The sequence below is a fragment of the Leptonychotes weddellii genome, chromosome 15 (genome assembly GCF_054177405.1).
Source record: "Leptonychotes weddellii isolate Sample4059 chromosome 15, ASM5417740v2, whole genome shotgun sequence".
In the NCBI taxonomy this organism is placed as follows: Eukaryota; Metazoa; Chordata; class Mammalia; order Carnivora; family Phocidae; genus Leptonychotes; species Leptonychotes weddellii.
In genome coordinates this window covers 16,720,262-16,735,324 of record NC_138383.1, presented here as the reverse complement: position 1 = coordinate 16,735,324, position 15,063 = coordinate 16,720,262, and the positions used below count along the sequence as shown (strand labels likewise).

General features: G+C 55.5%; 2 protein-coding genes across 5 annotated transcripts in view; one reads left to right on the top strand and one right to left on the bottom strand.

Annotated features, from left to right (window-relative positions):
• The window catches only part of RUNDC3A (RUN domain containing 3A), a 6,966-nt gene extending 5,887 nt beyond the window's left edge, over window positions 1-1,079 (top strand). The window contains exons 5-6 of the mRNA XM_081805961.1: window positions 214-290; window positions 415-1,079. Coding sequence (XP_081662087.1) covers window positions 214-290; window positions 415-629 — 292 coding nt within the window. The 3' untranslated portion in view covers window positions 630-1,079. The remainder of the gene's footprint in view (window positions 1-213; window positions 291-414) is intronic.
• A 639-nt stretch (window positions 1,080-1,718) lies between these two features.
• On the bottom strand, window positions 1,719-6,330 carry SLC25A39 (solute carrier family 25 member 39). Of its 4 annotated transcripts, none has more exons than XM_006738780.3 (12): window positions 6,166-6,330; window positions 5,023-5,122; window positions 4,832-4,891; window positions 4,662-4,706; window positions 4,280-4,413; window positions 3,849-3,916; window positions 3,582-3,706; window positions 3,229-3,402; window positions 2,784-2,893; window positions 2,501-2,582; window positions 2,340-2,420; window positions 1,719-2,254 (listed from the first exon to the last, which is right to left on the bottom strand). In XM_006738780.3, the coding sequence occupies exons 2-12, from the start codon at window positions 5,105-5,107 to the stop codon at window positions 2,139-2,141; spliced, it is 1,080 nt and encodes a 359-aa protein (XP_006738843.1). In that variant the 5' UTR covers window positions 5,108-5,122; window positions 6,166-6,330; the 3' UTR covers window positions 1,719-2,138. The 4 variants fall into 4 exon arrangements, with proteins under 4 accessions (XP_006738843.1, XP_081660990.1, XP_081660992.1 ...); XM_081804864.1 differs by having other exon boundaries at window positions 4,280-4,389; XM_081804866.1 differs by lacking the exon at window positions 3,229-3,402.
• Between the last annotated feature and the right edge of the window lie 8,733 nt (window positions 6,331-15,063).

Below are 15,063 nucleotides of genomic sequence, written 5' to 3'. Positions count from 1 at the left end.
CCCTAGTTTTCCCAGGGCCTGGACTTCTGCCATTTCTTTCCAAACACCATACTGTACTGGATGACTTTAGATCTTCTTTGAGACAAGGCAGGCTGTGGACGTGGAACCCCGCCACACTGTGTTTGTGATTGTCTGTGTGTCTGTCTCCACCCCGCAAGACTGTGAGCTCCGTGAGGGCAGGGACCGTGTCTTGTCCGTTCTCTGTATCCCCAGTGCTTGGAACGGAATAAGTGCTCACCGTGTGTTTAATAAACAGACAGAGAGGTTGAACCTCAGGGGGAGACAGAGACGTAAGCTGACGATTACAATAGTGTCCCGGCACTGTGCAGGGCATGGGCCGATACTTCCCCAGGTTTCCTTGACAACGCCAAGTGCTCCAGAAATGAGGAAAATTTCCTCGGGGGGTGACCTGAGGGCTACCCCCCCTTCCCCAACTCACACACAGGCAGACCGGTTGGCTCGGCCTCACCCACCCTCTCTCCCCAGGGAAGGACCCCACGCCCTCCATGCTGGGCCTCTGCGGCTCCCTGGCCTCCATCCCCAGCTGCAAGTCCCTGGCGAGCTTCAAATCCAACGAGTGCCTGGTGAGCGACAGTCCCGAAGGCAGCCCGGCACTGAGCCCCAGCTGAGGAACGGCGTGGGCAGTGTTAGCTGCACCTGCCACCTTTCCTCAGAGTCTCCCAATCCAGGCCACTTTTCCAGAGAACGCTGCCCACCCAGCCACGGGTCTCTTGCAAAAGGCACCCTTTGCTTCTTGCCCATTTTAACTTTCTGCCCAAGGGAGCAGGGGCTACAAGGGGAAGCCCGTTGGGCCAGGGCGCACGGGCACCACGGCCACAGGGTGCCCTTGGGAAAGCCTGTTCCATTCTTCTGGCGACCCTGGCACCTGGCTGGCTTCCTACCGGAGTCTTCTTCGCACAGCCCCGCCACCCTCCTCAGGAGCTGGTGGCCCAGCCTCAGCACTCCCACCTCCCATGCCTCTCCAGTCCATCCCTGTGTATTCCCCGGAGTCACTCCTTCCTCAGCCCCCAGGACAGGGGCTCTGAGGGGATCAGGCAAATAAAAACCAGAAGACTGAGGGCAACTTTGTCTGTGGGGGGCTGGGATTGGGCACTGTCCTGAGGTGGCACAATTCGATAGCCAGTGCTGGGCCCGTAACCAGGGTGATGCTAGACCAGACACAATGGGTCTGTGCCCCACAGAAGCAAGCCGGTCAGAATGACTTGGGAAGTGGGGCGCTTTTGTATGAAGTGTCCTAAATGTTGGGTCTATCCAGGGCAGGACCACATGTAAATGCCCCATTCAACCTGATACTCTTAGTAACTTGCTTAGCCCCCAGCGGGGAAGACACTGAACGCCCTGGGGGCAGGACGGAGGAGCCAAGCCCTGGCAGGGCCCTGTTCTCCTTCCATCATCCTGAAATTCAGCTTTGGCCCAAAGTTGCAGACCCATCGAAGCAACCTCTTTCCTCTGTCGTCACTGGAGTATGTCCATCAGGAAAGGTCTCACCACCCTCCGCCATAGCCCTAACGCTACCTGTCACCCCCTCAACTCTGGGTCCTCACCCTGACCCGGCTCTCAGTAAAGTGGGGGGTCCTCTATATGGGTACCATCTGGGTAGTCAAAGCCAACATCCAGATCCCTTCCAGGCCTCCTCTGTGCAAGTCACTACCAAGTCCCACTTCCCTACCCACCCCTAAACACCCCGCAGTCACAGGCACTGGACAGAGGTTCATCATCTTTAGAGTCAAGGGATTAACAGGGATGGGTGCAGACTACACCAGGCCTAGGGTTTTGTGACACCTGGGAGCAGACCCAGCTACAGCAAACACACAGGGAAATGGCAGGAAGGGAGGGAACAATTCGCAGATTTGGTCTTCAACTTGGGGTGCGGAGTGGTGGTGGAAAAGTGATTATCCTTCGGGCTGGGAATGAGAAACAGTAGGAAGAAAGCTGTTGGGGGGGAGCTGGGCAGGCCTCGAGGGGCAGCCCCGTACCCCTGGGGCTCATAGTTGAGGGAGAAGGGAAATGAGGCCCCTCCCCTCAGTGCTGAGAACAAGGCACTTGGCTCAGTCTCCTTCCGCACCACCCCCAACCCCATCCAGGGAAGAGATGGGGTTCTTGTCCCCTGGCTCCTTTTAAGAGCCCAGAGGCTGTTCTCTGTTGAGCCTCTGGAAGAAGCTTTTGCCGAACTCGTAAGTGCTGATCATGATGGCACAGGAGGGGGCAGCCTTAATGATCCTTGGGAGAAAGCCTGCAATGGGGGAGGGGGAGTCAGGGTCTGAGGTCAGGGCCCAAGAGGGCCCCAATCCTTCCTGAGCGGACAGACGGATGCTCACCTGCGAAGAGCCCCCTGGTGCCCGACTCAGCCCGGATCCGCCGCAGCAACAGCCACGTGGAGTCGGCGCGTGGGGGGGTCACTGTGGGTGCAAGGCGTGGCCCGGGTGAGACCCCACTTGGGCCCCCATCCGCCCAGCCCCACACCAGCCAGAACCCTCACCTCTCACAGCCTCCAGAGCTCCCAGCGCGACCTGGCGCTGAGTCTTCACCACGTCGAAGGGCAGAGTCAGGACGGCCGCCACCTGGTGTGGGGCGGAGAGCGCTGGTCCCCAGTCCCGGGGCCCCCAGCCCTCGCGTCTAGCCAGGCTCTGCCAGCCTTGGCTAGGGCTTCTCGAGGCAAGGCGAGCTTGCTCCTCGACAGGCAGCTACACGAGCACCTCCCACAACCCTCAGGCCTCCCAAGGCCACATCCACTGGCCTCGCTCCCGGCCTGATCAACTCACCGTCCCGGAGATGCCTCCAGCCACAAAGCTGATGCCCACGGATGTCTGGTCTTTTGGCCTGAGCCCGCTCAGCCAGCTCTTCACCAGTTCGTAGTTGAACCAGTACAGGGCTTGCGGACATACGGGTACACTCGTCAGAGTTGGGGAGGGCAGTGGGGTGGCCCCAAACCGCCCACTTTCCACTGCTGCGCGATGTGACAACCGTCCCTCCCGAGAATGAGGACTGCCTGTGGCGTGCCAGTTTCTGTAACAAGCCCTCTGCGGGGATTTTCTCTTGGAAACCTGGGTGACTACCCCGCCCGCTGGGCCCATTTCACAGATGAGATGTTCAAGACCCAGAAAGTGACTTCAAAGTCAGTAACAGCAAAACTGGGACTTAACTGTAGACCTCCTGTATGTCATCCAGAGGCTCCCTTACCCCACCCCCTGCATCCGTGATTCCTACCTGAAAAGGGCACGTCCCGAAGGGCAGTGGGGCCCCAGCCCAGCCACAGTGAGCGCCAGCCACCCTGAGCCATGGCAGCTCGGACACAGGATCCCAGCTCCCGGTAGGACACATGCTGAGCCTGCAGCTTTGTCCGCACCAGCTCCAAGGGGCTGATCACAGTCACGGTGCCCACTAGGGGGAATAGCGGGGAGGGATCAGCTCACAGGGCCCAACAGCCGCCTTTCCCAGGATCTGGGGGCCCAAGAGATCGCTCTACCCCTAAGCTGCCAGACACTGGAGCTGGAAGCCAGGACTGGGCTCCAGCAGAGCCGGGGCTCAGAGAGAGATCAAGGGCCCAGGGCTGTGCTCACAGCGGGCTAGTGCGCCAGCCACCATGGGTGCGTAGAGGTCAGAAGTCAGGGCCCAACCACAAAGGAAGGTCTTGAGTTGGTCATACGCGGTGAAGTAGATGGCAGTGGCCGGCACAGTCATGACCCTGGGAGTGTGAACAGACGTTAGCCGGGACTCCCAAAGGCTCCCAACCTCCCAGGCACCCCCTGCCCCTGCCACCCGACCGGAGAGTAAAGGATCAGAGGAGTAGAACAAGGAAAAGCAATGTGTGGGACTGAGAGACTCACAAGGTGGCTGGGAGGCCGCTCCACAGGGTCCTGGTGCCCTCGTGTCTCACAATCTTCACGAAGGCGTCCTGGCCAAGCGGACGCCCGTCCAGGAGGAGGAAGGAGGAATGTGAATAAGCTCTGGGATGAGGCTCACCCTGACTCGGCCCTAGCCTGATGCCCTCATCTCTGCCTACAGCCCTGGGTCCTGCTGAGAGGTAGGAGCCCCGCAGGCCGGCACACACGCAATCCCGCATTTAGCTCCAAGCGGACTCCCGCTCACCCTTCAAAACCGCAGAGAGGCACCACCTCCTCAGGGAAGCCTTTCCCAAGCTGACCCGGCCACTGTTACTTGCTTTGCATCACCCCCTCCTCCCTGGGTCTGCAGCCCGACCAACGTGAATCCCCCTGGAGCGCCTAGAGCCCCAGGCGGGGGCACAGCCACTCCTCACCACGGTGCCGGTGAAGCGGGTGGGGTCCTGGAACCAGGTGGCGCAGCGGGCGCTGTTCGGGCACAGGTAGAGGGGCTCCAGGACCCCACTGCAGTACAGGAGACACTTCCCTGTGGGTTGCAGAGAGGAGGGCACTGGGGAAGGGGAGGGGGCATTAGGAGGACAGTGCCCTGGAACCCTGCAGGGAAGGGGGTGAGCCCCATCCCTAGGGGGGCCAGCAGAGGCCGTGGTCCCTGGGTGGACATTCTTGTTTAGGACACAGGGCTCGCTGATAGGACCTGGAAGTGTGTGGCAGGACTGTGGAGCCCTCAGGTCCCCTAGGGAGACTGGGCCACTCCCTTCCCTGGACCTTCACAAGCTCCCTGTGGCTTGGGGAACTCACATTTGGTGTAGGGGAGGCTCCAGAGTCTGGAGGGAGGCATCAGCTCTAAAATACAAGGCAGTTCCTTAAATCAGGAGAGCCCCGACCTGTCCCGGGGACCCCACCTCAGGAAGATGTTTTGCCCAGGCACCACCCCATACGGGCTCCAGGGTTCAGGGCTGGGCACTCACCGCTGGCCGCCGAGGGGCGCTGAGACTGCAGGCGCACTTTCACCACGTCCAGGGGTGTCACTGGAGGAGGAGGGCAGGTCTGAAGGCTCCTTTCGGGACCCCACCCCGACCCCTCCCCCAGGACCAAGTCACCTCCAATCTCTGGTCTGCCCCTGTCCCCACTGCCCCCTCCCCACCTCCCCAGATCTTACTGAAGAGGGAAGTGACTACAGCACCAGTCCCTGAGGCCACCATTTGCTGGAGGGGGCTAATGCCCCCAGGCTCCTGGTCAGCCATCTTGTAGCTTCAATTCTGAAAGACAGTCAACTGGACTCACAAAACAAGATCAGTGGGAGGGGGAGACAAAAGGCAGGGCCCTTTGGGATTTGACCCAGCCCTCTACCCGAATCCACTCACTGAATACGAACTCAAACGATCCTCACAATTACCTTCTACTTTTGTAATTGTTTTTTTATTTGGGAGACAGAGATAGCACCAGCGGGGAGGAAAGGGAGAAGCAGGATCCCCGCTGAACAGAGAGCCCAACCGAGGCTCCATCCCAGGACCCTGGAATCATGACCTCAGCTGAAGGCAGAATGCAGACGCTTAACCGACTGAGCCATCCAGGAACCCTTACAATTACCTTTTAAAGCAATTTTTGTCAGCTCTACTCTACCAGTGGAAAAACAGATTCAGAGGGGTGACATGACCTGAACAAGGTCACTCTGAGAGTAGTGAGGAAGAAAGCTTGGGTAGTTACTCATTGATTAAGGAGCAATAACGGCCCACTGCCATTCCCTCATCTGAGCAACACGGAACTACTGCGCACCCTCATCGAGGCAGGCGCTCTGTTTGGCCCGGGGGACCCAAAGATCAGGACGCCAGAGCCATCCCCCTAAGCCCCCCACTCCCGAGGCGGGCTCTGCTGTGCCCCGAGTCACCGGGCGTGGAAGGTGGGGCCGAGCAATAGGGGAAACGTGTAAACAAATCTTTTGGCCGCGAAAGGACCGTCCGCTCTCGGGACTGGAGGCTGGGTTCCCGGCCCTCCCTCCCTCACCCTCCTCCCGAGACCGGAAGGGCCAGTACCCCAGGCCTGGATAGAAAGGGCAATCTCTCTGCTCTCTCCCCAAGACAGAGACCGGGGTTCGGCCGAGAGGGCAGAAAGTAGGTTTCTCCCTCGGAGAAACTCTGGCCCCGCGCGCAGGGGACGCCCGATGGGGCGGACTAGGTCGGCCTGACGGCTCGCGACTCCGGGCCCCCAGACCCGCGCCGGCTCAGGTTCCCCGGGACCTCCGGAGGCCCACCTCCGCCCCCGTCCCCAGCCGGGCCCGCAACCCAGGTCCAGCTCCGCCCACCTGACTCCAGGCCGGTGCTTGCGCTGCGCAGCTCCCGGAGCCCGGCGGGCCCATGACGGCTCCGCGGCCGGTTTACGGTCCGCGCGCGCTCGCCCCGCACCAAGGCTGTCTCCGAAAGCACCCGAGCCCGCCCCGCCCCCGGACCGCGCCGCGAGGCTCCGCCCTCCGCCGGCCGACCAGCTACATGCCCGGAGTGCCGCCGGCCCCGCCCACCAGCAACCTCTCCGGGACCAGCCGCTGCGCCGCGGGTGCCCGGCCGGGCCAGCGCCCCAAGGTCGCGGGTCTCCACGTCACGCGTGACCGGCGGCAGCACCGCACTTAACACTGTATTCTCACAAACTCCATCCCACCAGTACCCCGGCCGAGCGTTGCCCGCGGGAGTCCCAGAGCTCCCCCTAACTTGCCAGGCTAGCGCGGGTAACGCGCTCTCCCGCTCTTCCTCAGTGTCCTCATCTGCCGGGAGGCAGGTATTGGAATCAATTCTTCCAAGGCCACGGAGATATCAGATAATAATGACAAACATTTACCCGCCGGGTTCCCTGCTGAGGTTTTACGACTTAATGGCGACCTGCCAAACAGGAATCAGCATAATCCCCATTTTACGGATAATCGACTGAGGCGCAGCTCCAAAACCACTTGGCACACCTCTGGGTACCGTGCGCCCGTGGGCGATGGGATCAGACGAGCTGTGACTCGGGCCAGGCAGGCTGGACAGGGAAAAGATTGGCCCGGGAGCCAGGAAACCCGGGGTCAGCCGGACTCAATTTAGGCTTAGTCCTCCCACCGTGTGCCCTGGAGCAAGTTACACCACCACTCTGGGACTCGGGTTCCTCCTCCTTCGCACAGTGAGAGGATTGAGTAGGGAAGAAGGGGACTGACATTTTTGCGGTGGTTACTCTCACAACGTTACTTCTTCCAAACCCCCAAACTTTTAGAAGTATATTATCATTTGGCCCCTTTTTACAGAAGATGAAACTGGGGCTCGAAGTTTAAGTGCCCGGAATTCGAACCTTGCAGGTACTTCACCCTGCACGAGGCGGCCTCCCTGGGTGACAGGTGGGCTTAAATCCTGAGCTGATGTCTCTGATCCCGCTTCTCAGGGAAACACATTTGTCTCCCAGGCAAGCCCAGCACCTGAAAGCCCGCCACCCGCCTCGCCTTTAAAACTTTTGTGCGGTTTTAACTATTTGTCCGAACACGGGGTGCGAACCTGCGCCTTTAAGAAGGGCAGACCGTGACTTTGACGTCACCAGCTTCTCGGGCTTAAGGGGCCCAGCCATTCGGCGCCTGCGACGTTAGCACGTGGATTCTAAGGGGCCAACCATCAGCTTTCCCTGAAACTGGCTTTGCGGCTCCGAAAGGCTTGGCAGCGCAAGTTTAGGGGCGGGAAAGTGCAAACTGTAGCCGGTGAACTGGCCGCTGGTCGAAAGGGCTGGACAGAAGGTGCCCTTTGCATTCCCTTCCCCCATCCAATGGAGGTCTGAAATTACACAAAATCATTTTATAAACTGTATGTGAAGGCGAGAACCCAGTTTCTATTACGGTCTTTCACAGCCTCAAAGTTATGGCTTGCCTGAACACGTTCACAGCCCACAGCCGCTCTCCCATTTTACAGAGGAGGAAACTGAGGGCCACGTGTGTAGTGACGCCTCAAGTGTAATGGAACCAAGACTTCTCCCGCGCAATCTCCTATAAATGAGAAAATGGAGGCCTAGGAGGTCAAATCGCACCAAGGTCACTCAAGTGAAAGAGCCAGAATTCAAACCCCCGAAATGCCTGAGTTCCAAGGCTCTCCCACCCACCCCATTCTCAGCCTGGGCTCTCTGCTCCCTGCGGTGATCTGCTCACCTGTGAAGGTTTTATCTACTGGGGCCTCAGGCCTCCAGGCTTCAAGAACTCCAAGAATACAGCCTGTGGGGTGGCAACACCTGCCTGCCTCAGGATTAGAGCACCTGGGAGGCAGGGACCCGGCTGTTTCCTGCAGGAGCCGCTGGACCTCCAGCAAATGTCCTAACCGCCTCTAAGCCTGAGTTTCCCCCTTTACAAAATGAGCTGATGGGGGTAATAATGCACCCACCTCACAGGAAGTATGTGAGGATTTTTTTTTTTTTAAGATCTTATTTATTTATTAGAGAGAGAGCGACAGCAGGAACACAAGCAGGGGAGTGGGAGAGGGAGAAGCAGGCTTCCCACTGAGCAGGGAGCCCGATGCGGGGCTCCATCCCAGGACCCCGGGATCATGACCTGAGCCGAAGGCAGAAGCTTAATGACTGAGCCACCCAGGCGCCCCTATTATGTGAGGATTTAATGAGTTAATAGCTGTAAAGTGTTTAGATCCTTGTCTATCATGTGCCAAACACTCAATGACTATCATTATTATTATTGTCATTATTATTATTATTATTACTGATTCCCCCCAACACCACCACCGCCTGACCTGTATCACAGAAAGTTCTGGAAAGGGCCTTTAGAGCAACCAGGTTCTGGTCCTACCTCTGACTCCAAATGCAGGCACAGAGAGTAATAATTCCTCACACCGCTTCCTGCCCAGAGCCAAAATCATACAGCTGCAAATTAGTGGTCAGGAACCAAACCTGGTGACCTCTGAGCCTCAGTTTCCCCCACAGTAGAATAAGGGGCTTGCATTCCATTTCTGGTTTTCTCCTTGCAATAGGATGCCTTTGAGATTTGTCGCTACACCTCAGTTTCCTTATCTGAAAATAGGGATGGTGTCACTCGTCCCGCCTAACTTACAGACTCCTAGCTGCGCTCGCATCCCTGAAAACCATGTGAAGAGTCGACAAATGGTTCTGTGGCCCCTGTCAGGACCCCAGAGATGATCCGATCACAGTCCCTGCCTTCTGCCACAGGTAAATGCTTTGAGGCATCATTGGTGTGACCAAAGCCCGGTTCCCGTGGCAGCCGTCCGGGCAGGTGGGACAGGTGATCGGTGGGCAGTGAGGCATTGCTGGAGCTGATAGCTGCATCTCCCAAGGATGGTCATGACGGCTGCGGGGGGGAAGCAGGAGCCTTGAGATGCCCACGCCCAGAGAGGCTTCTCTAAGGAGGAAGCAGCCACTGTCCTAGCTCACCTGGCCACGGTTCACACCGACCGTGGTGTGTCAGTGGTCCTTCCAGAGGCAGCATGTGGCCCCATGTGGCTATCAGTGACTTCCTCATCAGATGGAAAAACAGAAACTCCTTTCAATCTTAAAAGGGGAGAAAACAGTCCGAGGCCCAGGAGCTGTTGTGGGGACTGATGGACAAGTCCTTGCCTGGCACTTGGGGAAGGGACATAAACAGAAGGTGGTTTATTGTGAGACTGAATTCTTCCCCAGCAAGCCCAGCGGCGGGACAGTGTCCTCCCCACCCCCACGCCCAGCTTGCACCCCCAGGGCCCAGGAAGACTTGTGTGGGGTTCAAGTAGGGCTTAGGTCCTTCCCGCGGACCCCACCAGCACCTGTGAGTCCAGGGCCAGCACTGTCCCCACCTGGAGCTGCCTTCCTGGAGGCCAGGCCCACAGCGGCAGGCCCACGGAGCTGGAGAGGAGAAATCCAAACTCCAGGCCCAGAGCTAAATGTCAAGTCAGATTTTTGACTGGGCCTTGAGGGCAGGGAGGTGTGTGTGGGTGAGTTACAGGAAACTTTATTGGGCCAACTGGAGAAAATGGAATAAGGCCTGTACAATAGATATTACTTCATCAATGTTAAATTTCTTGAGTGTGATAACCAGACTGTGGTTTTGCAGGAGAACATCCTTGTTCTTAGGAAATGCACACGGAAGAAGTGTTTAGGGTTGAATGTCTGCAACTTAGTCTCAAATGGTCCTGCATAATAAAGAGAGATAAAGCCAATGTAGCAAAATGTGAACAATGGCTGAATCAAGGTGAAGGGTATATGAGTGCTCATTATACCATTCTTGCAATTTTTCTGAAGTTTTTAGTTTTCAAAACAAAAAGTTGGAAAAAAAAAAAGTTGGTGGGGAAAGGGATTTCTTCCTCTGAAATACTTAAAGAATCAGAAAGCAACAAAGCTGTCTTTTTTTTTTTTTGGAAGGTTAAAAAGATACCTGTAACAGCTAGATCAACCCACCTGGGAAAGGACAACTCTACTCACCCCCCCGCCATGTTTCCACCCCCCTCTCCATGGCCTGAGAGGGTGGGTTGGAGAGTTTCTGGACACCCAAGGCTTCATTGAGGGGACCCTGGATGTGGTCTGAGGAGGTGGCCCCCAGAGGGGAAGCGTCCTGGACAAGACCTTCCAGAATTGTCTCTCTCCACCCCCACCCCCAGCCTGACTCCTGGAGCTCTGGGGACAGGCTCGTTCCTGCTCGGCTCGGGGGAATGTAGATCAATCTACTTCCGTGGAAGGTAGATTTGGCTATAACTATGACAATCCCAAATGCCCAAACCCTGTGACTCAGCCAGTCCACTTCTAAGAATTCCTCTGCTGATGGGCTTCCACCGGTGCGAAACGACACCCCAACTCTGCAGTCGCCGTAGCCTTGCTTGTAACAGCGAAATGCCACCCAAAGGGAACTGAGCGACAGTACCTCTACAGAACGAATACCACCCAGTCTGGAAAGAGATGCAGAGTTCCACATTATGATGTAAAACAATCTCAAAGATAAGAGTTAAATAAAAAAGCAGGGCTCTGGTGCGGGCTACTTGTTTCCGACTGGAGCGCTACCGCCCCCTAGGGGACGTGTTGTAAATGTCTTAGTTGTCACAAGATTGGGGGCCCCTGGCCTTTGACAGACGGCAGGCCAGGGAGGCTAAATGTCCTTTAAAGTGTAGGACACCCTGACACAACAAAAAATTGTCCCACACGCCACTCAGTTTCCCTTTGTCTTTCTGGCCAACCACATACATTAGAAACACGTTTATAATTATCTGACCTGGAGGCCAGCTCTATTCCTCGCACAGCCTTTTTTTTTTTTAATGGTTTTAAAATATATTGAATTTCCCAGGAATAAAACTACTATGCAGTCCTACAGGAGATTTGGCTTTGTCTCCATTCGAACTTCATCAAGGATAATTCACCATTCCGGAATCTTTTCTCCATGGCCACCTGGCCCACGTGAGCTGAGCTGCTAACAGGACACTCCGGCACTAAGCCCACATGTGGACATTCTCAGTTCTCCAATGCCAGTGAATCGTGTGCACTTGCAAGCTCCTATTCTCTCGTGGAGTCAAGCCTGATCTTTCACGTACAGAAATGCATATTATTTTATTATAAATTCCTTCCCTTTTATTTTTCCTCTATATTCCACTTTGAACTGTCTATAAATGTCTAAAAACACTGTGCATAGGAAAATTACATTATCTTTGAATTTCTTTCTGAAAATTTGTTAGAGTACAGCACGTATGTGACCAAAAGCAGACTTTGGATCAGAGTCTATTGAGAACCTCAGAAAGGACCATGAGCTTACCAGGCACGGTCCAGTCCCATGTAGTAACATGGCCTTCTGGGGGACTTCGGCTTCTCAGTGCCACCAATGTTATCTGGAGAATGTTGGCCACTGGGCCAGGGTGGCCCCATCAGAGCTGAGCGCTAGTCGCAGGGGCCCAAATGGAGGAGGAGATGGTCCAGCGGGGCCCAGACCAAAGGGCTGGCTGACGTGCATCTCCCTTTTATTTTATTTACTGAGTCTTTCTCTCTCTTTTTTTTTCTTTTTAGCAATTTTTGAGTATTCGCTTTGTTTCAAATAGTGTTGTAGGTACTAGATACAGCAGAGAACAAGTCACATAAGGTCCCTGCTCACACTTTCTGGTGCAGGAGACACAAACAAATGAGTTAAGTAAGCCACTTGCAGACAGCAAGGACATACCTGAGGGCAAGACAACAGGTCACGTGATAGAGGGGGCCTGAGCTGGCCCAGAGACAGGGAGAACTGGGGAGTCAGGAGCACGGATGGGGAGGGGCTGAGGGAGGGTGGAGTGGGCTGGGATGAAAGGAAGTGCCCAGATGAGGGACAGGGATGTCTTAGTAACTAGGAAAGAATATTGTGATGGGCCCAAACACAGGCTCCGTGTCAGACCTGGATTCAATGTCTGGCTTCACCCCTTCCCAACTACATGACCTCAGTAAAGTTGCTGAACCTCTGGGCCTGTCTTCCTTCATTGTAAGGCAGGGATCATAATTGTAGCTACCTGGCAAAGTTACATTAAAGATTAAGGGGGAACTTCATACAGAACCTGGCACAATGGGAAGCTTAGATAAAACATTAGCAGGACCCACTTTCTAATTTTTTTTAAAGATTTAATCTAAAAAAAAAAGATTTAATCTATTGGGTGCCTGGATGGCTCAGTTTGTTAAGCAACTGCCTTTGGCTCAAGTCATGATCCTGGAGTCCCGGGATCGAGTCAGGCATCCGGCTCCCAGCTCAGCGGGAAGTCTGCTTCTCCCTCTGACCCTCCCCCCTCTCATGTGCTCTCTCACTCTCGCTCTCTCTAAAATAACAAAATATCTTATTTATTTATTTATTTTTAATTTCTCACTTCCAAAGCAGCTTCATGTGTTTTGGGGTTTTTTTTTAAAGATTTTATTTATTTATTTGACAGAGAGAGACACAGCGAGAGAGGGAACACAAGCAGGGGGAGTTGGAGAGGGAGAAGCAGGCTTCCCGCCGAGCAGGGAGCCCGATGCAGGGCTCGATCCCAGGACCCTGGGATCATGACCTGAGCCGAAGGCAGACACTTAACGACTGAGCCACCCAGGTGCTCCTTGACTGCCTCCTCTCTGTTTCTCCTCGGCTACCCGAGGTGACTCTGACTTGACCTCTCTGAGCTGTCTCGGGAGAGCCATTTTCTCACCAAGGCCCTGGCCTGGCACTTCAGAGATAGATCATCAGCTGAACAAGAGGAACCCCTTTGATGTCTTAAAAAGGATTCGTCCCATTTCTAATGTGCCAGTTTACAAGGCCTCTTGGCATCTATCATTCCATTTGAACCTCACAGACCTGAGGAGAGGACACATGGGGGGTATTGTGTACCCATTTTACAGATGAGGAAACTGAATCTTGGAGGAGTTAAGTGACCTGTCTGAGTGCCTTGAAGAGGGTATTTCTTGGCCACCTGTGGGGTCTGCCTGGAGAAAGGACAGGGGCACTCAGTGGGCTGGAAGGGCTGGAAGGGAGGACCGAGCTGAGCTGGTGCCAGCATCCAGTGGAGCCTGGTGCTCTGGGCAAAAGCTCCAGGATCTGAATGATTGGACTCAGCCCTGACTCCACCACTTCGGAGCCGGATAATCCTGGACAAGGCCCTTAGTGCCTGATATCTATAACTACCGTGCAGTGTGGTTACAAGAACTCAGTGAGCTGGCACAGGGTAGGCATTCAAAACACTGTCCTAATTCTTCTTGTCTCCACTCTGGCCCTGGGTCTCTAAGCTCATTATCCTTCCAGCTCTAATGGTCAATGAGTCAACAACTGAAGCTGTCCTCCCATTTCCACCACCCAACCTGTCCGCTTGCTGCCCTTGACAAGAGCTGGGCTCCAACTCCTGGAGTCCATCAGCCATGCACCAACCACTCGGCATAGCTGCCCCCAGGGGATTCTCAAGTTCAGAAGAAGGCACAGGGTGGGAAGGGTACTCCAGGTACCTACAGGGAAGCATGATACTGTCCAGACCACCCACGGGGCCCAGCTCTTCACAAACCCCGCAGCTCAGGGGCCACCCCCCACCCCCCAGGGCAGGAGCAGGGTGTCCTTACCTGTGGGCCTGGGACCTGCCCCCAGAGGAGCTTGGGAAGGGTTTGGAGGACCTGAGCCCCTTTCTTGGGTTTCACTGGATTCCTTTTTTTCACTTCAGTGGGGTCAGATTTTGTATCATGGATTTTGTAAATTAGAATAGGAAAATGAATTCCCTGGTCCTGAATAAATGCAGTTTGGTTGTCAAAATTCTTTCTTTCTTTTTTTTTAAGATTTTATTTATTTATTAGAGAGGGAGAGCATGAGGGGGGTGTGTATGTGGAGGGAACCCGAGGGAGAGAGAGAGGCAGACTCCCTGCTGAGCTGGAGGGAGCCCCGAGATCACGACCTGAGCTGAAGGCAGCCGCTTAACCAACTGAGCCACCCAGGCGCCCCAAAATTCTTTCAAACATAGGTGTGATGGAGAAGGAATCGAGAGTTTATTGAGGAACGACTGGGTGTGTGTGTGTGTATGTATGTGTGTGTGTGCGTGGCACTTTACATAGACACGTTAGCACATTCAATCCTCCCGAACTCCCCAGTAGGTGACTAGTTACTCTATCACATTTAGGGTCAAAGAAATAAGCCAAAGTCACCTGGCAGGTAAGAGGCAGAGCTGGAATTCCAGATCAGCAAGCGATGACAAGGTCCTGCTCCAGCTCAGATCCCAGCCCATTGTCCAGCTTTCCGGGAAAGACCTGGCTTCTATACCCTGGCACCTGCCTCCTGCCTGTCCCAAAGTCTATTCTGGCTTCCTGGAGACTTGCTGGCATCAGTCCCTGCCCTCACCCGGAAGTTCATCTCCAGATCACCCCACTGCTCTCAGAATATGAGAAGCTGAAACTTCAACCCAGGAATGTGCCCTTCTCTCCTGTAGGAGGCAGATGCTGACTCGCGCATCTGGATGGGAGAAGAGAAGTCAGCCTATCCTGTCCTGTGTCACTCCCACTCCGACCCCATCGTGGAGGGACTGATTCTTCTGCCACCTCTGCCCTTGTCTGGCTGCGGGAACCTGAGGGTTTTCAGTCTCCGCACGCTCCCCCGCCCGCCCCCATGCACAGGAGTCAGGACCAGGTGCATATGGCCCCAGGGGGACAGAGTTCTGGACAGCGGGCCAGCAGGATGGGACGGGGTGCAGCCCCAGGGCAGATCCAGAGGGGTTTCTGCGAGGAGAGAGTGAGGTGGGCTGAGGGGCAGGGGGGCAGTCTC